General features: G+C 39.4%; 1 protein-coding gene across 2 annotated transcripts; it reads left to right on the top strand.

Annotated features, from left to right (window-relative positions):
- Positions 1-298: 298 nt before the first annotated feature.
- LOC119598740 (importin-7-like) lies at positions 299-25,695 on the top strand. Of its 2 annotated transcripts, none has more exons than XM_037948524.1 (22): positions 299-505; positions 8,099-8,334; positions 8,474-8,632; positions 10,170-10,326; positions 10,780-10,964; positions 12,411-12,584; positions 12,882-13,027; positions 13,182-13,345; positions 13,488-13,607; positions 13,804-13,992; positions 14,105-14,260; positions 15,212-15,380; positions 15,578-15,669; positions 16,435-16,578; positions 18,128-18,292; positions 19,619-19,755; positions 21,262-21,407; positions 21,536-21,601; positions 21,900-22,021; positions 23,659-23,794; positions 24,265-24,408; positions 24,804-25,695. In XM_037948524.1, the coding sequence occupies exons 1-22, from the start codon at positions 422-424 to the stop codon at positions 24,866-24,868; spliced, it is 3,156 nt and encodes a 1,051-aa protein (XP_037804452.1). In that variant the 5' UTR covers positions 299-421; the 3' UTR covers positions 24,869-25,695. The 2 variants fall into 2 exon arrangements, with proteins under 2 accessions (XP_037804452.1, XP_037804453.1); XM_037948525.1 differs by having other exon boundaries at positions 300-505; positions 21,900-21,970; positions 24,804-25,134.
- The last annotated feature ends 250 nt before the right edge of the window (positions 25,696-25,945 follow it).

Raw genomic sequence — 25,945 nt, 5'->3', positions numbered from 1 at the left:
CACCACCCTCACTCTCTCCCCTAAAGAAACCCACCTTAAAACCCTTTAAAACCCTAATAAAACCCTCCCCCTTAAAAAAAAAAAAGCGACCTTAAACCACCCTCTTAAACCCTCCCCCTAAAAAAAACCCTAAACCCCTCTTAAAACCCTTCCCCCCCAAAGAAAAAAACTCAAACCCCTCTCAACCCCCCTCCCTAAAACCCCCTCAAAACCCCTTAAAACCCCCTTAAAACCCCTTAAAAGCCCTTAAATAAAGCTCCCCCCTCAATACGGCGCGCGTTCGGGCTCCCTCGGCGGCGGTTCCAACAACGCGGGCTGACAGGCGCAGGCAGGCAACACGGAGCGGCGCCATCGGGGGGAATCACGTGGAGGCCCCGATTTCTTCGCTTTTTCCGCCCTGACGCTGGATAACACGTAGGAAATGGACTCGAGGAAGATAATAGAGATACTGAGGGGCACTATAGACCCGAATTTACGCCAGCAGGCCGAGGATGAGCTGACGCAGGTGAGGAAATGTGGATGGCGGACGGTTTTGTTGGGGGTTCACGTTTCTCGGTGTAGGCCTATTTTGTGGGCCTCCTTTTCTCGCGCTTTTCCGTCCCCCTTTCTTGGGTTGGCCGGCCGCTGTGGCCCTGCCCCGGAAAACGGGCCCTTTTGGCATGGTGTTTGTCTCGCTTCCTGTGCGTTAGCGCCTCTTTATCTTCCTACATCTTTTCTTCGCCGCCTTCTCCCTCTCGCTCGCCCTCGTCGCTGTATTTCTCGTCTGTTTTGTCGCAGTTTGTCACTCCCTTTCGTGGTCGCTCGTCAGGGGCCTCTCTCGGCACTGTCTTCCCCCTTTATCTTCGTCTTCCATTCTCGTGTGTTCGTCATCGCATTATTCTCTCCTCTTTCTCTGTTTCCCCCCGTCCTTTATCGCCGTTTGCTCTAGCTCCTCTCTTCGCACGACACGTGGTTCTCGCCTCTGTTATTCCTTGACTTTGATAATGGTGAGGAGAGGTGAAGGAAAGTGGAAAATAACCAGACAAGAATACAGGTGTGGAAAAAAATATAAATAAACAAAGAATATAATAAAAAAAAGGAAAGAAAGATTTACCAACCCAAGAAATCTAGATCATTTGCCCCGTGTTGGAATGAATGCTGTGTTTATCAGGAGTCCAGGTGGCATTACGTCGTGTTGGTGCAACTTTTAAGAATGTTACTCCTGTGATATCAGTGTAACTTGGCGTAGGTTCGTCCGTTTTTTTTTTCCCTGTCAAAGGACTAAGTATTTGCATTTATTAAACCCAGATATTAGAGCTAAAGTAATAGTGCCAGTGTTAGGCCCTTTAGCTCTTAAGAAGTTGGTGGTGTGTGTTCTCGCTAATACGTCCAAGTGAGGGTTTAGAGAGAGAATCATGACCTAGTCAGTTTTGCACTGTTGGAAAGAAGGCTTAAGTTTGTGAAATGTACAGGAATATAGCAGAGATGGCCCCATGTACTTGGGGGTTCGTAGATGTAGAAATTGTAATATATATTGGTATACCTTTTGTTATATGTCATTACACTGAGACCAAAATGACTTGTAGCCTGTAATTTGAGTGTCAGAAAGACCCAGTAGAAGTTTACTGCTTTTGATTTCATTTACCAGCTTTCAAACCTAGAGCCTTACAATTCCAGCTGATCGCTCTTCATCTGGGCGTCACGCAAGACAAAAAAAGTGGATTCAGGATTGTGTTTTTTATGCTTAGTCAGTTAGGTATACATTTGACTCCTCATATAAAATGAGCAGGAAGTGTGGGAAGTACTTGGTAAGCACCTGCAATGCCTTTCAAACAGTTTATTATTTCTGCATCCATATTGGCTGTGTCCTTTCCAAATCCTCTTGCATCTTCCTGTATTCTGTGGTGGAAGGCCTACAAGTCCAGGCTGGGGCTGGCACTATGGGTAGCAGCCACTACGCCCTCCGTACCCCTGCGAGGGCAAACAAAAACTCTGCATATTCTGGCAAAAATAAAGCATAGACTGGTCTCTATGTAATCAATAGGGATATTTATAAGTTCTGCCTTTTTGAAATGTATGAGATAAAAGTGTGTGGCTATAGCAAAATGGTGATTGTGTGAGGCCAGTTCTGAGTGGGCATGACACCTATGCTTTCCTCATTTTGATTGATGTATAAAAACTCATTTTTTATCCTGAAAAATAATAAATATATGTTTGGGTTAAAAGGGAAGCCATGACTTCTTTACTTGGTGAGTTGGCTTAGAAAAAAAGTGTCAAAATTTCCTATTTGAGTCAATATTTTCAGTGCAAGAGATCCTAAACCCCATGCTGACAGGAATGGTTATAATCGTCATGATATATTTGGCTAAGAGCTGGTTACAGCTCTAGCCATTATGACTTGTTTTAGTGCTGGTGCGCTAGAGCTTCCTGTGGTGTGGTTGCTGGTCTGGCCACTTGCATCAAAGGCCAGGCAGATTGCTTTTATAGTTACCGATAGAATTGATGGATAGCAAATTTTCAGCCTTGTCACCAGCTAAAAACACCAGGCTGCTGTCATTTGGCTCAAGGAGGATTGGGTAGAATGCAAATAACATGGACAGTATATAATTGCAGAGAAATCTTACTATCCGAACTTTACACCTGTTGGTTCTTTGGTAAAGGCCAACAAACTTCCATTGGAAAGATAGAACTTGTTCACCACCCTTGCAAATTATCGTCAAATATGGAAATACTCAAATTTTATCATGTCCAAATGCTGTGTGGAATTTTGTTGACCTTGGCTGATGCATCATAGACCTGGAGGCCAATAGAGTTGCTTGTCTTTGTGTCACTATTGGGTTAGACTTGATTGTAGGCCTTCCATCACAGATGCAGTTGGACAGTAAATAAAATCATAGAAAAGTATCATTTTGGAAGACGCTGCAGGCTTTTGTATGTTTTCTGGCATTACATAAAAGTACATATTATAAGTTATGGTGTTGATTTACAAATTCTGAGGCAGTTTTTGTCCGTAATGTTAAAAATTAAGCTAGCTAGTTAATCTTACAAAACAGACAGTTAATATTGTAAATCAGTCTACTTTCATTACCATGAGTATAAGCATTGTGTATAAGGATTTTTTTTATTGATAAAGATCTATCCAATTCAAGCCATATGCTACCGTAGTTCAATATATACAATTTGTAACATTTATAGTTTTTTCCACCATGCCCATGGCTTCTGGTCCCAGAATATGTATAAAGCAAATATTCCTTCATTGTGTGAGGCAGCTGTATGTTTAGGGAGTTTTATGGCAGCATAATTCATTTGTATTGAATTCATGTTTTGAATTGACATAGACAAACTTCATAATAGTTTATATGATAAACAATAGTGAGGACCTTCTACAAAGAATATGGGAACCATGGAGGTCCTATTATTATATTCATTGTACATTTAATTCAGTTTTTAACCCTTCAATGATGGTATCAGAGATATCTTTGTGTCACTGACTCCAGTGACTTCTGGCAGCTGTCCTGCCTTTTGGCACGGGAGTCCACTACATGTGGCAGTACTTTCCACTCAACTCACTTTTGCATATCACAATTCCTATAGCTGTACCTGGTGTGATGAGTCGGTTTGTTATGACGGCTATAAGCATGGCCTTGCAGATATGGGTTAAAATTAACTTGCTTTCAAAGCCCTTCCTGGAAGTATGACTGTTGGTAGTAATAGTATGTTCATGATCAAAGGACTCTTATTGATGAACCACCATTGTAGTATCATTGTAGTGAATTTCATGAAATTATTCTATCCATTATTAAATCATTCATTGTTTGTTTAAGAATAAGCCAGCTACCCTTGTTGCTAGGTAACAGTCTCTTCCATATGGCCACAAGGAAGTATATAACCACTGTTACTTCGTAACTGCTGGCCTTTTCCTATCACTACCTTACAAGATTTTATTTTTAGGAAATGCAAATAAACTGATAAGTTTTGCTGATAAAGATAATATAATCATTGAGTAATTCCTAAATATATTGAGAGATTTCAGTATATATGAAGAATAGTGACAAGAAGTTGAGTTATACCTTAAATCCCTAAAACATCCATAGGTGATAGCATATAAAGTAAATAATTTTAGAAATATAAATTTTATGAACTCGTGTAATTTTAATGTAAAGATTACAACCTTGGGTCTGAACATTCGCTCTGATAAAGGCTTTTGTTGTTAATGATTTATCTCTGATATAAAACTTTGAATGGTTGAGTATTGTAGTAAGTCTGAATGGATAAAATTTGTTGATACAGTAATAAGACTTGGATGAGAGGCTAAGTGATCCTTTGTTGGATTAGTGTGCATATGTGAGAGAGTGTGTGGGGGTGTGCACATATGTCTGTGTCTGTTTTCTTTTTTTGTATGTGAAAAAATCTGTGTTGAAAATGGGAAGTCTGGATCTGTAGGGTAATCAACATAGTCAGACATTTCAAATCATTATGTTTATGTAGTGCATTACTGTTACTTGAATTTGGAATTACTAGAAACTATGATAGGGACTGTACACCAAAATCTTCAGAGTCCTAGATCGCATTTGAGTCACTTGCTGAGCTCTCTCTCTGTATCCTGGAAAGAGATGGTCATTATTGTGGTATCAGGTTTCATTTGCTCTTTGAGGTCAAGAAGCAGATGCTGTGACCTGGTTGCTGCTGGGGTGATACTCCTCTCTTGTCGCAGAGACAGAGCCACCTTTGTTAAGAATCTATTTATATTGGCCATGGTTGTGCCTTCCATTATTCAGACATTTTATGTTGGTGACAGATCTAAAGAAAAAGGTGATTTAGCACTTTCTTCTCTCCCTTGTTACTCCCTGAAGTGTAGTGTTGTAGGGGTGAGTAATCAGGATATGCACAAACAGCTTTTTTATTTTAAACAACCTTATTGTGATTGTGAGTATTTTCTAACATTGCGGTTATTATTCATAATATTGCAATTGCTGTTGATGTTATTTGAAACTGTTGTAATAATAGTGCTTGTTTTTCTGTTCATGTCACTAGTGTTATTTTTAAGATTTTATTGATGCTAGTTGTAGTTTTATCACTTTACTTGATACTGGTTGTATACTGTTATAGCTACATCACTACTATGTCAATTACCATTTTCACTATTTTTACAAGAAAGTGAGTAAATTACTTTATAAGGGTGTCATTATCTAACCCTTTTGTGCCCTCTTATGCAGTGGGGTCTTCGTGGTGTCACTAGTCTCCTTATTTTACTGAATCATGGTGTATACAGTCTTAGCAGGCAAAGCAGATATGGCTTGGCTTGGTGCTGGCGGGTTGGGGGTGGCATAATACTGTGTTTGTATTCAGGGGTGACATTATGGCCCAAAGGCTGACGTTGCTGTTTACTCTTTGCATGTCAGGGTAGAGGATTTTCTCTTAATCTGTTCATCTTTCCTTTCTCTTTGCTCTTCTCCCTCCCCTCTCCCTCCCTCTCCCTCCCCTCTCCCTCCCTCCCTTCCCCTTTCTCCTATCTCTCCCTCCCTCCCTTCCCCTTTCTCCTATCTCTCCCTCCCTCCCTTCCCCTTTCTCCTATTTTTCCCTCCCTCTCTCTCTTCTCCTTTCTCCCTCCCTCCCTCTCTCTTTCTCTCTCCCCCCCTCTCCCTCTCCCTCTCCCTCTCCCCCTCCCTCCTTCCCTCTTTTCTCCTTTATCCCCCCTTCTCTCTCCCTTCTCCTTTCTATCCCTCTCTCTCCCACTCTCCCTCCCTCCCTCCCTCCTTTCTTTTTCTCCCTCCTCGCTCCTCCCTCCTCCCTTCTTCTCTCCCTCCTCTCCCCTCCTTCTTTCCTCCTCCCTCCTCCCTTCTTCTCTCCTCCTCCCTTCCTCCCCCCTCCTCCTCCTCTCCTTTCTCTCCTTCCCTCCCACTTCCCCTGTAAGAGGCTATAAGACTCTGCTACGGTGGCTTACAGGGGTAGTTATATTGGTGTTATGGCTTGACTCTTTATTGATGAAGAGCACAGCACAGTCAGGGAACACGCAAGACGATGTTTATGGGTAAAGCGGGGTCACGTGTCAGGCCGACCCACCTGAGGCGAAGGCTAGGCCGACCTTACCACATTGGGCATTGGGCACGAACTGTCTGGTCAGGCGAGGTCAGACAAAATCGTCATCTACACATTCCCTGACTCGATGGTTCTAAACTGGACTTGGAGCCACGTGGCTACTGGGAAAATGGCTTACAGAAATAGGCTTCTGTATGTGCCATATCCTCTCTATCTCTCTCTCTCTCTCTCTAGTTCCTCTCCCCTCTCCCATTCCTGCTCTCTCTCTCTCTCTCTCTCTCTCTCTCTCTCTCTCTCTCTCTTCTCTCTCTCTCTCTCTCTCTCTCTGTCTCTCTCTCTTCTCTCTTCTCCTGTCTCCCCCTCTCTCACTCCCTCCCCCCTCCCCCCCTCTCTCACTCCCTCCCCCCTCTCCCCCTCCCCTCTCCCTCTCTCCCTCCCTCCCTCTTTCCTGCCCCCCCCCCCTCTCCCTGTCTTTCTCTTTCACTTCCCCCCTTTTCTCTTACCTATATCTTCACTGCCCGTTTCTTTTCTATCTCATCTTGTCTCCCTCTTTTTTCCTCTCCCATCAGCGCCATCTCCCACTCGTTCTTTATATTCCAAGCCCTTCCATCGCTCCCCCCTCCCCATGTCCTCCCCCCCTCCTTTTCCCCTTATGTGAATGTGATCTTGAATTATTTGAAGTGATTTGCATAATTTAGGTGATTCTTTGTTAAGTATATCAGAAAAAGCTTTCACATAACTGGTAAATATTGAAAGTTGATGTTTTGAATATGGTTTGCCATTTTTTTTTTAGCTTTTCCTTTTGTTTTCCTTCCTTTTATTTTTTTTCCTGACTTCTTATTGGTTTTGTTTTCTTCCCATTTTCCATCTCTCTCCTCCTTCCTCTATCTTTCTCCTCTATTAGCTCTTGTTTCATTTTCTGCATCCCTCTCCCTCTCCCCCTCCCTTCTTCCCCCTCTCCTCCCTCCTCCTTCCTCCCCCTCTTCCTTCCCCTCTTCCTCCCCCCCTCCCCCTCCCCCTCCTCCCCCTCCACCTCCCCCCTCTCCTCCCTCTCTCCTCTCCTCTCCTCCCTCTCTCCTCTCCTCCCTCTCTCCTCTCCTCCCTCTCTCCTCTCCTCTCCTCTCCTCCCTCTCTCCTCTCCTCCCTCTCCTCTCCTCCCTCCTCCTGCTCCCTCTCCTCTCCTCCCTCCTCCTGCTCCCTCTCCTCTCCTCCCTCCTCCTGCTCCCTCTCCTCTCTTCTTCCTCATCTCCCTCCTCCTCTTCCCTTCTGCCCTCCCTCCTCCCTCCTCCCTCCTCCCTACTCCCTCCTTCTTTCTCGTCTCCTTCTCCTCCTACCTCCTCTTCTCTTCTCCTCTTCTTCCTTCCCCTGCCCCTCCCCGTCCAGCCCTTCATTCTGTCCCTTTCCCATCCCCCCGTTTTCCTCCATTTCTCTTCCCCCCCCCCCCCCTTCCTCATGTCATTCTCACTGTGCCATATGCATGTCTTTTTTTCATCTTCTCCATCAACTAAGTTTTAATCTTATTTCTCATTTTCCCTAGGACTCATTTACTTTTATTTTTCATCTCCCTCCCCCACTATCTTCCTATTCTCTCTCCTTTGAAGTGGTAAATACTAAAGCAATTATAGGTTTTGGAATGTTAAATGACTTTAAAGTCCTAGGTCACATTTGTGAGTGACTGGATCAGCTCTAGCTCTTTTTCATTCTGCAAGGTAATGGTAGTATCAGCCCTCATGTAGATCAAAGCAGTATACATTTTAAAATTAGATAAAGGTCTTCCTTTAGTTGTATTGATGATGTAAACAGACATGAGTAGCGAGTTGTGTTCTATGTTCAACATGGAATTTATAACAAGTGGCTTTTCTATTCTTCTGCTGGCAGTTGATCGAATGTTTGTTCAATGTCAGGTGACTTTCACTTTTTTTTGTTATCATAATTAATTCAGCACCATATATTTTTTCATGACCTGATAAAACAGTTGTGTAACTTTTTGTGTATCAAATATTATCTAGGGATAATTTTATATTTCATTACATTTCAGTAGACTTGAGTGCTAATATATTTTTTTCTGTTATATTTGCAGATGAAAAAAATTATTGGGTTTACCCCAGCACTCCTCCAAGTTGTCATGATGGGGGAACTTGACATGCCAGTAAGACAGGCAGGTGTTATATACCTTAAGAACATGGTAGCACAGTACTGGAAAGATGCAGAGTATGAAGCTGGTGAGCCTATTCCATTCCACATTCACGAGCAGGATCGGGCCATGATCCGCGATGCCATTGTCGATGCAGTTGTTCATGCACCAGATCTTGTTAGGTAGGAATCATAAATATGAACATTTCTCTTGTATGTTGGATTATATCTTTATTAATTTACATGTATATTGTATTATTTCAAGCAAATGTTTTCAGCTTTTTAGATTTTTAGGTTTTTTGTTTCCCATATCTCTTTACAGAGTACAGCTTGCTGTCTGCACATATCAGATGGTCAAACATGACTTCCCAGGTCGCTGGACGACCATTGTCGACAAGATTAGTATTTATCTTCAAAATCCCGACACAAATCTCTGGAATGGCAGTCTCCTCTGCTTATATCAGCTCGTCAAGAATTTTGAGTGAGTTGCAAGATATAAATGTTAAGTCATAATTTATATACCAAGAATTAATTTGAGTTCATGTCTTTATGTATGTTACATAGAATATTAAGAACAGGGCATAGAACAAGAAGCTATGCTGCTTCAGAGTTCTAGCATAAGAGAAGGTGACAGGGCACATCTTGTTTAGAATCTTTTATTATTTAGGAGACGTCACGAGTTCATAATACAATGGGAAAACAATTCTATGTAGACTTTGACTTTTACCTAACTATAGTATATCAGAAAACAGGTTGTTAGTTAGTTTTTTTTTTTTTTTTTTTTTCCTTTCTTTCTTTCTCCTCCCCCTTTGTTATAAAGCCATGGATAAAAAGAAATAGTAATTTGTTTATATATTTATTTATTTATTTACTTACTTAGTTTCTATGTACTTGTTACAGTGTAGGTTCATTAGACTTAAAAAAACAAATGTGCAACATGTATTACTGAAATGAAGCAGAAAGTGCAAGTATGACATGCCTACAAAGTAAAGACTACTATTTTTAAGTATCAATATCTTACGAAATGTAGAATATAGATATTGTAATTGTAATTAATGTTAAAGATTAGATATTGGTAGAAGGTAGGTAATTTAACATCAGGGATTTGGATTGAGAGGAAAAATGTGGAAACAACACAGCTGAATAAGAGAGAGCCGAGAATAATCACGTGGAAAACCTCAGATGTTTGGACAGGTGTTTATTTCACACCTGTGATGTAGCTTTAACACTTGTGTTTAGAGTATAGTTATTTGAGAAGCTGCTGATTTGTTAGATTGTAGCTAATGGAAACTTTGATATTTGCTCTGCCAATATCTTATAATTTCATTTACTGTTTAGATAAAATTGTTTTCGTTACTGCTAGTTGTCAAGAATAATATATTTCATGATGTCAAATACCACCAGAGTTGGTACTAACACCAGTCAGTATGACTACCACTAATGCACAACTACAATACATTATCACCATCATCACTTGTATTTGGGCTGCTACTGCTACTTCTATCCTATTACAACCATTAATTCTACTGATGTTTCTACCATTATCATTAGCTTTACTTTACAGCACCAAAAGTATACCCTTTTTAGTTTTATAGTTTTTATTCAGATACAGATCATGCAAATATGTGATTGGACAGACTTGTGACAGAGGACTTCCTAGAAAAGAGTGGAAGAGGAAGAAGGGCAGAGGAAGGAGAAAGCACTAGAAGGACAAATATGATTGGCATTTGGTAGAACATTGGTCCTCAACTGAATTATTTTCGTAATGTCTTTGATTTCCTTCGATCAGTTTGAACTTTGTTTTGTGGGGGAATATTTTCTTTCTGCATGTTAATATGGAGATTGTACTAATTTCTTTGTATAATTCATTATCATCAAGTGGGTTGTTAATTAAATTCAAAGGTATATTAGTAAGTTGATTAGTTTTTCATTTTCTGCAATTGCTGATGGTGAAGGAAAATTTCTTGTACACTAAGTTACAGTGGAAGAAAAATATTATTATTATTATTATTTTCCAGATATAAAAAGAAGGAAGAGCGGGGTCCACTTCATGAAGCGATGAGAATGCTTTTGCCAATGTGTTACGAGCGTATAGTTCACCTTCTGCCAGATCCCTCTGAGCATTCAACGTTACTACAAAAACTGATTCTTAAGATCTTCTATGCTCTTACACAGGTAACTTGAGCTGGTTTGTCTTTTTCCATGGTCATCTGCTGGATATGTTTTACCTCTGCTAACACTCTTAATCAGGATTCTACATTTATGACTACAATAAGTATTTCATTATTATATACAAGGTTGGAAATCATTTGTGGAGGAGGAAAGGGAACAGAAAGAAACCCTGATATTCAGGGAGACTAGTTGAATATTAGAATTCTTGATTATAATGCCCTTAATCTTTCATCATAATAGCTGATGAAGTCACCCTGTTGGCTTCATATAATAAAAAGAATACAGTAAATGTTGTAAAGATGGCCTTGTGATTGACTGCAAAATAAGGTGAATGGGGGGGGGGTGAATAGCAGGATTTAGTGACATGCCATATCATGTCTTAGACAAAATTACATTTGTTGGTTTCCCAATATATTTTTATGGAGCTAAGTTAACTTATTCTCTCTTACCTTACAGTACCACTTACCTTTAGAGCTGTTGAGTCGGGACACCTTTACACAGTGGATGGAAGTCACACGACAAGTAGCTGACAGACCTGTGCCAGACCAGACGTTACAGGTAGATGAGGAAGAGAGACCAGACTTGCCGTGGTGGAAGATCAAGAAATGGGCGTTACACATCTTGGCTAGAATATTTGAACGGTGAGTTCTTGGAGATAGCTTCCTTTACATTCGCTCTCTCCTGCTACCCTTTCCTCTTCCTCCTCTTCCTCCCTTTCCTCTGCCTCCTCTTCCTCCTCTTCCTCCCTTTCCTCTGCCTCCTCTTCCTCCTCTTCCTCCCTTTCCTCTTCCTCCTCTTCCTCCCTTTCCTCTGCCTCCTCTTCCTCCCTTTCCTCTGCCTCCTCTTCCTCCCTTTCCTCTGCCTCCTCTTCCTCCCTTTCCTCTGCCTCCTCTTCCTCCCTTTCCTCTGCCTCCTCTTCCTCCCTTTCCTCTGCCTCCTCTTCCTCCCTTTCCTCTGCCCTCCTCTTCCTCCCTTTCCTCTGCCTCCTCTTCCTCCCTTTCCTCTGCCTCCTCTCCTCCCCTTTTCCTCTGCCTCCTCTTCCTCCCTTTCCTCTGCCTCCTCTTCCTCCCTTTCCTCTGCCTCCTCTTCCTCCCTTTCCTCTGCCCTCTTCCTCCCTTTCCTCTGCCTCCTCCTCTTCCTCTTCTCTCTCCTCCTCCTCTTCCTCTTCTCTCTCCTCCTCCTCTTCCTCTTCTTCTGCGTCCTCCTCTTCCTCTTCTTCTGCTCCTCCTCTTCCTCTTCTTCTGCTCCTCCTCTCCTCTCTTCTTCCTTCCTCTCCTCCTCTCTTCTCTTCCTCCTCCTCTCTCTTCTCTTCCTCCTCCTCCTCTTTCCTTCTTCTTCTGCTCCTCCTCTTCTCTCTTCTTTCCTCTTCCTCTTCCTCTGCCTCTTCTTCCTCTTCCTCTTCCTCTGCCTCTTCTTCCTCTTCCTCTTCCTCTTCTTCCTCTTCCTCTGCCTCCTCCTTCGCATCCTCCTCGTCTTCTCCCTTCCTCCTTCGCTTCCTCCTCGTCTTCTCTCTTCCTCTTCCTCTTCCTCTTCCTCTTCATTTTCCTTAATTTCCTTTTCGTCATGGCATCTCCTCTCTAGTTTGTTAGCTTTTTCCAACATAAACATTAAGTAGATTTTTCTGTATAATTGTATAACTGTATGCATGTTTAACCCGTTATTGACGGGTCATGTGTAGACACGTCATAGAAAACGGGTCTCACGGACGGGCAAACTTGTACGCGCGGCAACGTGCCAGAGCGAGTGGAGCGGGACGTTCGGCTTAAAGCAGCGGACTCCCGCGCCCACTGTTGGGCCGTTGCCACATCTCACTAGATTTTAATTGATTGCAGTGAGTTCTTATGCCCGTCATTAAAAGGTTAACCCCTAACACTTACTTCCTCCTGTTTCTCCAGTTTCTTCTGCATCCCTCCTCCCCTTCTTGATCCTCCAGATTTTCCTTTTGCTTCTAGTGTTGTTTTTCTAATTTTATGAATTTGTTATATTAGCTTTGCTTTGATTTCTTATTTAACAGTTCCAGTAAATGTGTGTATATCTTTCAATTTGTGTATATCAATGTGTATATGTAACTTATACTTTTTCCACAGATACGGTTGTCCAAGCACAGTCGGAAAGGAATACAAGCAGTTTGCAGAATGGTTCATCAAGACCTTCTCTCAGGGTATCCTTCAGGTACTGCTCAAGATCCTAGACCAGTACCGCAACAAAGTATACATCTCGCCACGTGTCCTACAGCAGACTCTCAATTATTTGGAGCAGGGGTAAGGTTCCTTTTTATGTGAGTTAGATCACCCCCTTCTTGGTTAAAACTTACAAAGCTCAAATTTGATGTTAACTTGGTGCTAAAATGAAGATAAATAATACTATATAATTGTAAGAATAAAAAGGCAAGATTAGATGAGGAACATCTCTTTCCCTCCAAATCATGGATAGGGTTGGATATTTGATTATCTTTGAACAGTGGGGAAAATCAGTTAGTGCACCTGAAATTGCTTTTATCTCTGCCATTAATAATTCAGAAAGAATGATATGTTAAAAGATTTTCTAATTTTTTCCAGAGTGGGACAGTCAGTTGCTTGGAAGCTTCTGAAGCCCCACATGCTCTCGGTGATTCAGCATGTTCTCTTCCCTCTTATGTGTTACTCAGACTCTGACCAGGAACTGTGGAATTCTGACCCTTATGAATATGTTCGTGTTAAATTTGGTAAGTGGCTCTCGGTGTTGGTGAATGACAAGTAAGAATTCATTAGTAAAACTCGTAATAACCTATTGTAAAAAGTTGGAAACAACATTTTCCATGAAGTATCAGTAGTCACAAAAAGCAGAATCATAATACTCCTCTGTTCTTCTTCATGCAGATATCTATGAAGATCTGGTATCTCCCGTGACTGCTGCTCAGGCACTGCTCCTGTCGACCATCCGCAAGAGGAAGGAAATGTTGGAGAAGACAATGGTGTTCCTCATGCAGGTGCTCACCACACCCAATGTTGACCCAAGGCACAAGGATGGTGTCATGCATATGGTAAGTATCCATGTTGATTTTACAGTGGCTTCACAGTGGCATATTTGCTTCCTGTTTTTGTAATGTTACTTCAAAACCATTATTATCCTTAAGAACTGGTAAAGTGAGTGTGGCTATTTATAAACCCTTATTTTCTCAACAGATTGGTACTATGGGTGGTGTATTGTTAAAGAAGAGAGTATACAAAGATCAAATGGAAACTATGATTGCGCAGTATGTCTTCCCAGAGTTCCAGAGTCCATTTGGCTTCATGAGAGCTAGAGTGAGTAGGCAATACTATATTTCTTCTCGTTCTCTTCAGAATTTGAAATATATATAACCATGGGTATATCCAAATACATTGTCAACAATTTATTATTTGTTTAGTTTCAAAAATGATAATACATCATTACCAAGAAAACTGGGGGGGGTAGGGAGGAGAAAAAAAATACTCACATGTGACTTCATTCTCTCCACAGGCATGTTGGATCCTTCAGAACTTTGATGAAATTAGGTTCAAGTCGGAACAGAACATTGTAGCAGCCATGAACTGCATCCAAAATGCTCTCTTGAATGATCACGATCTGCCTGTCAAGGTGGAGGCTGCCATGGCGCTGTCTGCCTTCCTGGCATCACAGAACAAGGCAGAGAAGATTGTAGAGCCCAATGTAAGTTTTTCTGCCTTTGTCTTTTTCTTTCCTCCAATATACTTTGTCAAGTCAAGGAGATACTGCATTTAAAAAAAATATTTATTGTGATTCACTTGTTCCCCCTTCCCAGATCCGACCCATCGTACAAGAATTACTCAAGGTCATAAAGGAGACAGAAAACGATGATCTCACAAATGTAATGTGCAAGATTGTGACCACTTACACAGAACAATTGACACCCATCGCAGTAGAGATGTGCACACAGCTTGCTGCTACCTTCCAACAGGTGGGAAATTTATTTTATTGTGACCTATGACAATTATGTTGTTTAACCATACAATGACGGTACCAGAAATCTGTGGATGGCACTGATTCCGATGACTTCTGGCAACTGTCCAGCCATTGGGCCTGGGGACTTCGCTATGCGTTAATGAACTCTAGCACATTGTGATGTCATAAGTTGTTTTTTCATGATGACTGGTAGTAAGAGGTTAAGGATTTGAATACTGTAAATGTATTATTATTTTTGCCTTTATTTTAAACTACTTTCAAAAGATGAAGCGTTGTGATACTTCCAAGAATAATCCTAAAAATTTAACAAAACTATTCGGTTCAGGTTGATATCTTTACTTTTTTCGGTGCACTTATACCATCAGAGTTACAAGATCAACCCAGAGCAAAGCAGGAATAAAGTACCATGTGGATTTGTACCTTGCCTTTGTGGTGTCTGAGTCCTGCTACAAAGAGAATTAGATAAAGATTACTTCAAAGCAACTTGTACAGCTTTAGTAAAGATTTGATGTTTTGCAAAGTAGTAGAATTTTTATTTTTTTTTATTTTACTTTTTTCCCCCCTACTTATTCCTCCATTAACAATTGTAGGCTTCAATTTTTTTTTTTTCTCCTCTCCCTTCTTAGTTTTTGTAAATCTTTATACTAGTTTTAAGCCTTCTAGCAGGTGGAAAAAATTGTATTGTGCAGTAGTTGATCATTTTAAATTAATCTCGGTTATATTCTTTGATTGAAAGTTCTCAATAGATGAAATTTTTATCATTTTTAGTTTAGATTACTATGATCCCAAAATTTTCTTATGCTTTGAGAACAAACTTTTGATGATTTTGATTTTGAAGTTCTGCAAGTTTGGTGAGTTAAGTGTTAGACCATACTTATCACCGTAGTGATGATTACATCACATTATGACAACAGACTTCAAGCCTTGTATACTTTCCCTTTACCAGGTGGTGGACTCAGAGGACGGAGCAGATGAAAAGGCCATTACAGCTATGGGATTGCTCAGCACGATAGAGACTCTCATCAACTGCATGGAGGAGAATCCAGAGATCATGGCACAGATTGAGCCTATCACCCTCCAGGTGGTTGGCCTCATCCTCAGTAAAAGTGTTATGGGTAAGTATTTTAGGGTGTCAGTTGAAGCTTAGATTGTGGTATGATGGGTCTCTTTTTAATTAATTAATTAATTTATTTTTCCATCTTGTTTTTTGTCATGTAATTCTAGTGTTTGTCTTATTTGTGCATTTTAGTAGTCCTCTTATGAAAAGCAAATCAAATTTGATTTTAATGTGACTGCACTGCTCTACCAACAGAGTTTTATGAGGAGGCCCTTGCGCTAATCTACAGTCTCACCAGCACGAGGATATCCCCAGACCTCTGGAAATGCTTTGAAATGATGTATCAGGTGAGAAAGCTTCCCCCTCCCCCAGTATTTTGGAATGTATAACTCAAGTTCAATTTTTGTGGGCTTCATGTAGTTTATTTCATTTCAACAATTTTGTCAACAAAACATATGGGTTCCTATGAATTTCATTTGATAAACAGTGTACAAGGTATCATTTTGAATTCAAAGGAGATTAACCAGTGGCTATGATCGTAAAGGGGACATTTTTCTTTCTCATTGGTGCTTAAGACCAACTCCACAATGTACACAATTGGAATCTTGAAATTAATTGTAATTCAGGGAAGGAAATTAAGTTTTTCGTGGGTCGAACAGATAAATGTTTCAAAACAATCTTTATGAATACTTTTCTTGTGGGTATGAACCCTGTTTAGTACCTGTTTTTTTTTTTTTTTTTGTTTTAGAATGTTTACTAAATTTTAAACTACTTGCAAAAGATGTTGCATAGTGATACTTTCAGGAATGATCCTAGAAATTAAACAAACTAGTCAGGTTGATATCTTTACTTTTTTGGTGCATTTATGCCATCAAAGTTACAAGATCAACCCAGAGCAAAACAGGAATGAAGTACCATGTGGATTTTATATCTGTGTGGTTTCTGAGTCCTGTTACAAGACGTTTTGCATGTTGTAACATCAGATATTTTATGCATATTAGGAGTTATAGTTGGGTCAGCTCATTGGTAGAGCTTGTTTATTTATATATCCATGTTTTGCATGCAGATTGATTTTTTTTGTGTATTTCCTATATTTCATTCAACTTTTGCAGATGTTCAAGGTAGATGGCTTTGACTACTTCACGGAAATGATGCCAGCACTCCACAACTACATCACAGTTGATACAGAAGGCTTCCTAAGCAGTGAGGCTCGTGTTGCTGCAGTGTTTGAAATGTGCAAGAGTATTCTGACACAGGTGAGTGCCAAGTCCCCATTTGCTCTGCACATGTTCATACATGGAGATGCTTTGTGTTTTTAGATGGAATTGACGTCTGAAGTTATTACCATTGCTGAACAGAAGAGCAAAAGTAAATTTATTTTTTTAGATTCAGGGTTATATAAACAATTAGCAGATTTGACCATATGTTGGCCATGGCCTGGCTAGGGAAATAGTTATGAATTGGAAGATGTGTGGACCACAATGAAAGCACAATAATTGCTAATGAGATTTATCATAAAGAATAGGCTCTGTTTGAAAATTTGTGTCAAGTGTTGTGGCAGACTTTTCTCTGGACAGAGATGTTTCAGTGTGATTTCTAGTTTAAACATTTTAATGATTATCTAACTTGTCTAAAGAGGGTTTTAACTTGTTGCTGATGAGTTTTCATGTGCTAGGTGCAGTGTGCAGTCAGCCAATCAAGGGAAATATTAGAAGCTTGGGAAACATACAATTTTCCTGCTCTACAATTTTGACTAGCAGTTTTCCAGGAAAGACTTAAGAAATTACTTTAAGCCTACTCCAAGCAGTCATAGCCAGACAAGCTAACTGTTTTGCGCACACAACTCAAAGCAGGCTCAGCATTTCATGGGAAAGAATACAATCATGTCATGACATAAATGTTTGGGTATTTCAGTAGTTGTGACTATGAATGTTATACATTTTATCTTTCCAAAAGTACCAAATTTATCAAAATCAAAGAACATCTAGGGTTCATGCCACCATTGGAAAGTTATAGATGTACAGAGAATATTTCTGCTCTCATTACCCTATAAAGTCGCATGTCTTTACTGACCTTTGTCTTTGTCTTCATCTTCGTCTTCATCGTATTCTTTTGGTTTTTCCTTAACCTATTGGATCCGGTTCCTTCACGGCAATTAAATCGCCAAAAATCCTGGCTTTAGGCCACTCTGCTGAGTGGCTGCTTGTAGGCCGTGTGTATGCACACGTGACAAGACTTTGTGCTTTCTGTATGCAAAGTTATTTACTCTTTTTTTACACATAAGTGTTTTTACCCATTTGGCCATTTTCCAATGTCTCTATTTGCCATTTGTAACACTGTTACATCTGTGATTTTGTATTTATTTATTTATTTATTATTATTATTATTATTATTATTTTTTTTTTTTACATAATATTCAATTTTTGTAAAATAAAACAACCTGTATTGCCCACTCACAGTGCCAAGAATACAATGCTGAGCATGGAAGTGGCTTGGAGCCATGTGCTTTTTTTTATACTTATTATTACATTTAGTTATGAACTACCTAGAGAGGATATAGAATCTGTACAAACAAAACAAGTCTGTTACCATCTGGATACAGCATAACATATAACAAATATAGACCTTGAAATGGCAGAAAAAGAAGAAACATTCCAGAGGGGAGTCATGGAGTTTTGTCACCACACACCCCAATGCCCATATTTTGGGCCACGTGGGCAGCAAAGCACCCAGATCCAAGGGGTTAAATCTGAGTTAGATTATATGTAACAGATGATCCCATTACCACGTCACCTTTCATTCCAGGATTGCGCGGAAGACGAGGAGTGCCATGCAGCCAAATTGCTAGAGGTGGTTGTGCTGCAGTGCCAGGGCCACATTAACCAGTGCCTCCCATCCATTATCCAGCTCGTGGTAGAGAGACTACTCAGGGAGGTCAAGACAACTGAGTTACGAACGATGCTGTTACAGGTGAGTTAAGAGTGCCTGGGAGTGGACTGGAATAGCTTGCTTGCCTGCTTAATGTTCAAAAGGAATGAGGTTGTGAGAGGAAAGGGGTAGAGGGTAAGGGAAGCAAGGTTTGAATGTGACTGTGAGGAAGAGGATAGCTATTTATTTTTTTGCTTTGCTTTTGGGTGCTAGCTCTGATTTATTTATTCCTTGTTCGGCTTGTATTTTTTATATATATTATATATATATATATATATATATATATATATATATATATATATATATATGTATATATATATAATTTTTTTTTTTTTTTTTTTTAGAAATATATTGATGTCTATTTTTTGTTCTTTTATTATCAAAGGGAACATTTTGAAAAATGTAATGAAGTATTTAATGTATTGAAAAAAATGTAATGAAGCATTTCATGTATTAATTTGGTGACCTATTTGATGGACTGCCTGAATATCAAAGATACAGTGTGTCAGTTTCTTCTTTAAGTTGAACTTCATTTATGCAGGAATAAATGGAAATGGTATGCTGTGTAAAAGTGCTTTAAAACACATAGTGTATGTATACCTGTGCATGTTTGTATTCTTGCATGTGTTTGTTTTTGTACAAGTTTGCCTTTGTGTAGAAGTATATTAGTTTATGCATGTAAATATTCTGAAATAAAAATTTGTATATGTAGAGTATGCACAAATAATATTGAGCTGCCTGGCATAAGAGGCATTACTGATGTCAGTGGCAAGGCAGACATGGTGCTGAAAATCCAGTAATGGATTGCTTGTCTCCCATCCTGTCTTATTATTTTACATTTTGCAAGTGGTATTCTTGAATTAGCTTATGTCACTGACATCTGTAACATCTCGCATTTCCTCCCCGGATTTTCATTTCCTATCAGACCAAGATGCTGAGAATTTTTTTCCTTCTCAAAATCCTGTGTGTAAAATTTAGTCTCGGGTATCATTGTGTGACAGTAGGATCAGTTCTTTACCTAAATAGGAGAAAAACTATTAACATAATACACTGTAGATACTTTCAAGTACTATTTGGAATTATGATTCTATTTCACAAGTATATGACAAATGCAAATCTCTTAGATCAGTAGCAGATTCGGCAAATCCTATTTCCCTTTCAGTCCCACCCTAAAAGAATGAGAAAATAAATATGAATAGCTAATATTTACAACCCTAATATCCTCATCATCGTCATCAATCATCATTATTCATCATCATCAGTCATCATTCCATCAATTGTCATTATTCATCATCAGAAATCCTCCATTATCCCTGCACTCACTACACTGGTTGAAAAATTGAATTTTGAACTGGTGCACCCTTCCAGGTTGTGATAGCTACACTTTACACGGCGCCGGACCCCCTACTACAGGTGCTTGAGTCTACCACTTTGCCCAACACAACCACCACGCTCACATCTCACTTCATAAAGCAGTGGATTCATGACACTGACTGCTTCCTCGGGTAAGTAACCCCCACCACTTTTGATCCTGCATTATTTCTTTTCTCCAAGATTCTTGAGATCTGCTCTAGGGGGCGACAGCACTTTTATATGGGTTATTCTTGATAGTTATTCTTAGCAACAGAATTCTAAAGGTTACTAGAACATTGCTAGTCATGCCTTAAAGTGAAATTTGGTATACTTCTATTTTTTGTTTTGTTTAAAAAATTCCCATGAATTTGATTTTGAGATTATTTCCTCTCAATTTTTTTGCATCTCTATATCAGATTTGTAATTCAGTTATGGTGAAGTCAGAAATAATTAAAAATTCAGATGTTTATTTTACATGAAGGCTTAGTTTAGTGTCTAATGTTCACATGCACTTCTTACTTAGTGAAGAAAGAAGAACTAGTTCCATATTGAGAAGAAAAAACTGCATGGCTCTGATTCACATGCAGCATTTGTTTTGCAAAAATGTTATCTTTTGAGAATATGAAATATAGGTTATTAAAATATTAACCCAATTATTCTGGATAATGTGTAGTTCATGGCATAGTTCTGTGGCTCTATGAGGTGCTATTCCTGCCATGGCTGACTTGGTTGCAGCTATGGAGGACAGGTCATTCATGTGTTACTATGGTGTGTGCATTACATTTCATGATGTTCTTTATAAGGTACCTTCCTGCCCACTTGTCACATGCCATGGGGCTTTGCCTGAGGGAGAATGGGATTGACTATTATTTTGTAGGGAAAGGCCAATATTTAGTACATAAATCATTTGCCTGCTCTCCCTGGAATGTCACACACAAAAATATTGTGCTATCTTGCTGATACTAGTTCATATGAGCATTCTCCTCATGTCAGCTGCTCAGATTGTCATTTGGTGCTCTGCCAGTGTAACTGTCTTGCAGTACGACACAAAAAGAAAGTACTGAAACCATGGGAGTAGCAGCTTTGTACATATGTTTTGTAAGAATAATATTTGGAATAATTAAAGAAAATCCAGTTTTTATCCCTCAATAAAGCCACATTCTATCTTTTACACATTTATTGAAATGGACTCTTAATTTACGTAATCAGGCCACTACAGGTTTGATCTAGCAACTAAAATAAATGTGCATCTCTGAATATGAAAATGCATTAAAATGTTTTGTGTACAAGTGACACAAAAAGAAGTATCACGTTAGTGTGGTCTGGCAAGTGCAATGCACCAGCCAAATCTTTAATAGGTCTATAAGCAACCCAGTCATCCCTGTGCACTCCCTGGAGTGAAGCCAAGCATGCCACAAATTCTACTAAAGGCGTTGCGTTAGGAAGACTGGCTTACATAAATGAGTTCAGATCTTGGCGAACTCCAGATCAAGAGGGTAAGAATCTTGAAAGGAAATTGTATCTAGCAATCTCTTTATAATATTTTTGTAAAGAATTTGTGGGCCTTAATGATATGCCCACACCTGGACCAGTTAGGGGATCTATGATGGTGATGATAAAGCTAGAGAAAGGGCTAAACAGAGACCTCTGGCCCTCAGCCTCCACGACCGGAAAGTATGTGTGCTGGGCATGTGCACGCTCCTCCAGTTGGGGCCTGAACGCTTGGGAGTCCTCCAGGAATGCCACAAAGAGATTCTGCCAGCCATGATTCTCTTATTCCAAGGCTTGAAGAGAGCATATGCAGGTGAGACCAATACTGTTGAGATATTTTCTCCATTATATTTGTTTAATGCTTTAGTATTTTTGACTTGATAGATTTGATATAATGGTTAATTTCTTTGAGCTCTCTCTCAAACCTGTCTTCCCCAATAGCAAAAGCTGCTGAGGAGGACGATGACGATGACGATGATGAAGACGATGATGACGACATCGAGCATGGTGAGTTGCAAAATATTAGATCGTTTATTAAAGCATCCAGTAAAATGAAATTTAAAATATGCTTAATGTTTTAAACATGTCGTTTCTCTGTTAAGTAGGAAAGGTCATACTTCTGTCTGTTTGTTAATACATACTTCTCCCCATCTTTTTGTAAATGCATTTCCATTTGCACTTTTTCTAAAAATTCTTGTTCCTCCTCCTCCATCATTCTTTTCCTTGTCTCTCTTCTTTAAATTTCACTGCCTTTTTATTTGAAGGCAAAGAGAGGCTCAATCCCTTCTCATTCCAACCCCCACAGAGGTGCTGGAGAGTGATGAAGACGAACTTGATGATGCTGGCGAAGATTACTTAGAAAAGCTTGAGGAGAAGGTAAACAAGGCCACAGCCAGTGCCCCGTTTGCCATAAGTGCCTCCCTGCAGGTGTGTGTGTGTATACCTCGGCTGCACCTGGAGTACCCACCAGGCCAGCCTTGCCTGGCTGCAGAAAAGCTGCCCCAATTGTTTTTCCACTGGGTTAATCTGTGCATCCTTTGAATGTGTGCTTGGTGCCTGCTCCAACCCTGGAGGACAGGAAATGTGCATTTTCCCTTATATTTCTCTGAATTTTCACCATATTAATTGCTTATGTATTTTTAGTTTATTTTTCATTAGCTGGTTTTATTAGACTAGATGTATTTGATATTTATTTAATTCTTCTGTCATTATTAACGATAATAGTTAAATAACCCCTCTTGAATGCATAGATTAGCTCATCCTGGTAGACTTATTCCCAACATTGGGGAAGGTTTATTAATTTCAAGTGAATTTTTTAGACTGAGTGGCATCTCAGGTTTAGATTTTGGCAGAGCTGTTCAACACTCCAGTAACTTGAGCCTGTGAGAAATGGAGGTGCATTTTGCATGCTACAAATGTAAAAATTTTGTTTTGATTAAAGACTAAGTCTTATCTTAAAACCCCTTTGAGGTTAAAAAAAGAAAGCATGTTTGTCAATTCCAAATAGCATTTGCATGACAGTGGAAGGAGAATGTCCACAGTTGTTCATGACACCTGGCTGATTTCTTAGTCATTCATGTTTTACAAATTGGAATTGCTGTAATAGATTCCTTTGCTTGCATGATTAGAGGAGGTGATCTTTATGTATGGCTTTCTTGATTTTTTTTTTTTTTTTTTTTTTTTTTTTTTTTTTTTTTTTTTTTTTCTCCCATAAAGTTCGTAGTAAAGCCAATAAATTTCAGATAAAGTAATTTTGTAACAATAATATGAGTAATTTATATTAATTAGAATGTTAGGATGAATTGTTTCCTATACATTTTTTTCTTTCGTGATAATTAACATGATGGTTAAGGTGGAAAGTAACATGAAGTTACCACCTTGCAAATTTTATCTGATTAAATATAAAGTATTACTAAAACATTGTGTTTTAGTTGTGTATGAATTTCTCTTAGATAATGTGTTTTTGCTTTTAGTATTATACAGGATGACAAGCATGTATATTTTTTTCAGTTGGAAAGGATTATTTTTATTTTTAGTATTAGTATGATTATTACTATTATTAAATCGGTTCACTTATAGCAGTGAGTTATGCTTGTTGTTCACATAATGCATCTTGATCCCTAACTGCAGAAAGGGAAATATTTAAAGCATAGAATTATAGGTGTTGAATATTACCTGTTGTTGTAATGCCTTGATTTGCTTGTTAATCAGGATAGTTTTATTGAATATAAAGTTAATTATGGTATCATTTCAAGAGTTGTAGGTGAGCTTCATGACCACAAAAATAATTTTGATACACTGCTTCATAAGGATGTGGGTCAGCTTAGTGTGGAATACTCGGCTTTTCTGCATGAAATGTATTCACAACTCACCCTGTGGTTTGGACTAGAGGCAGCTTATATTTTGATACCTTTTCCTTTATTTATTTATTTTCCATTTATACTTCTTTAACTTAGAGCCTTACCTATAATGTACTGGGAAAAGATACCCAATACAGTCAAGTGTTGCAGTGTTTGTAGGAAGAGAGTGCTTGTGTCTGAAATCCATTTTCTGTGCAACTCTAGGATGATGACGACGATGACGATGATGATGGTCTAGAGGAAGAACGGGACGAGACTGCATTGGAGTCCTTCACTACACCATTAGATAAAGATGACTGCGAAGTAGATGAATATCTTGTCTTCAAAGAGGTTATGCATGGTGAGCATCTGACATTTTTTTTAACTTTCCCTTTTTTTTTTCTACACCTTTCTCTTCACTCCCAGCCCCCCCCCCCCCCCACCTTCTTCCCCTTCCCCTCCTTCCACCTCCCTCTCTCCCTTCCCTTCCCCTTCCCCTCCTTCCACCTCCCTCTCTCCCTTCCCTTCCCCTTCCCCTCCTTCCACCCTCTCTCCCTCCACTTCCCCTCCTTCCACCTCCCTCTCTCCCTCCCCTTCCCCTCCTTCCACCTCCCTCTCTCCCTCCCCTTCCCCTCCCTCCACCTCCTCTTCTCTCTCCTCTTCAACCCTCCTATCCCCCTTCTTCCTCCTGGCCTTTTCTCTTCTCCCCTCTTCCTCTTCCTCTTCCTCTTCCTCTTGTGTTAAAACAGTGAAAAATGATATAAGTAGTTATTTTTGCAAATGTTAATGATTTGCCAAAGAAAACTGTTATATTTTTCTATTTTTTTCTAGCCCTGGAAGCAAATGCCCCAGCCTGGTACCAGGCTCTCACGGGAGGTCTGAATTCGGATCAGCAGAAGGCAATGCAGGAGATCAGCACACTGGCTGATCAGAGGAGAGCTGCAGCCCAAAGCAAGAAGATCCAACAGAGTGGAGGTATGTGCATGCAGGGATTGCTTTTAGGATGTTAGGGAGGAAATGTTTGGGAATGAGGGTCAGGTATGCATTTGTGGTCTGTTCTTTCCCACCCTTTTCTGTATGATTTTGATGTAGTTTACTTACATTAGCTGTAGATGGTTTTATATAAGATACTTGAACTGGCTATGCAAAAACTGATTATTGTAATTTATTATGAAATATAGTCTTTTATATGTTTATGAATTTATTTTCTACCACAATATTTTTATGTAATGTTTTTAAAAAGTGTAGTGTTATGTGATATAATTTTATGAAATGAAACTAAAGTTAATCTTGGTTATTTTATATCTCGGAAGATTATTGAAAAGTTTAATTAATTGCTGTTTGCTAAACCTTTCTCTTGTTCTTTTCAGGTTACAACTTCCAGCAAGTGTCAGTTCCCACCAGTTTTAATTTTGGAGGGTCATTTGGCTCGTAATCCTGGCATGAAGGGTTGTAATATTCCTTCAAGTTTTCATCATGCAGTGTGCAGTTATTTTTTTATAATTGTTTTTTGTATCTTTCACCTCATCTTGCTCTCTCTCTCTTGCTCTCTCACTATTCCTCTCTCCCTCTCGTCTTCTTTGTCCATCAAATTTCTGATCTTTCTTTAGTGCCTTAAACATTCATTTATAGGCATCAAAAAGTGCACTAAAGTTTTCACCTCCTGTATGTGGTTTAAGAATGTAAATGTTGACTGTGTACAAAAAAAAAAGATTTAAAAAGTAAGAAAAAAAAAAATAGAAAAAAAAGGTAAAAGAAAAAAAAAATGGAAATCTTGGGATGTCTGGATTTGGCTGCAAAGGCTTGCTCTGTGTCAGCCAGCCAGCCTCTGTTGTTCCATTCAAGGAGCCCTTCTGCTGCCAGGGAGAAAGGGCCGGCTGGACTAGGCTTAGAAAACAGCAGGTCTTGTGTGTGTATGTGATAGGTAGCTACAGTAGCATATCCCCCCCAAGTGAACCAGGCTGAGTGTTTTCATTTGATTACAGTAGACTGTTACCCTGCAGTAATTGATGCCTTCTGTTACTCTTCTGTATAATTATAGATGATTAGGATTAACTGTTGGAGTAGGTCATCATCATAATCATCATCATCCTAATAATAGTCGCCACCACCACTGTCTTTACATTATTGCTCATATTTGGCCAAGGGTGACGTATATATAATGTATTCATTTTTTGTGTATTTTGTTGAACGGGAATGTATATTACTATGTGGAGTTACACCTCCGGTGATCCCTTTTTATTATAGTAATTTCTTTTGTTATTTTAATTATTATTTTCTCTTCCTAGAGATAGGTTTCATTATTATTAACTTGGTTCCCATTTGTATTCGGGTTTTGATTAGCATCATTGATTATTACCCTTAATTTCGTTTGATTTTTTTCTTATGTTTTTTGAAGATATATTTGTTATACTTTTTGGTCCCTCCCCCTTGTGGGAATGTTCTCCCATCTGGTGACCCCCAAACTGGAGCACAGCTATGATCGATGTACAAAAGAGCCGCCCCAGCCTCC

The sequence above is a fragment of the Penaeus monodon genome, chromosome 41 (genome assembly GCF_015228065.2).
Source record: "Penaeus monodon isolate SGIC_2016 chromosome 41, NSTDA_Pmon_1, whole genome shotgun sequence".
Classification (NCBI taxonomy): domain Eukaryota; kingdom Metazoa; phylum Arthropoda; class Malacostraca; order Decapoda; family Penaeidae; genus Penaeus; species Penaeus monodon.
Note: the sequence above shows the minus strand (reverse complement) of the source record. Positions and strands in the feature narration are given on the sequence as shown.

Coding starts and splice junctions, on each gene's coding strand:
- LOC119598740 (XM_037948524.1), top strand. CDS start 422: ATGGACTCGAGGAAGATAATAGAGATACTGAGGGGCACTATAGACCCG. Junction 15,670..16,434: donor GCTTTGAAATGATGTATCAG/GTGAGAAAGCTT, acceptor CAACTTTTGCAG/ATGTTCAAGGTAGATGGCTT. Junction 24,409..24,803: donor GAAGATCCAACAGAGTGGAG/GTATGTGCATGC, acceptor TGTTCTTTTCAG/GTTACAACTTCCAGCAAGTG.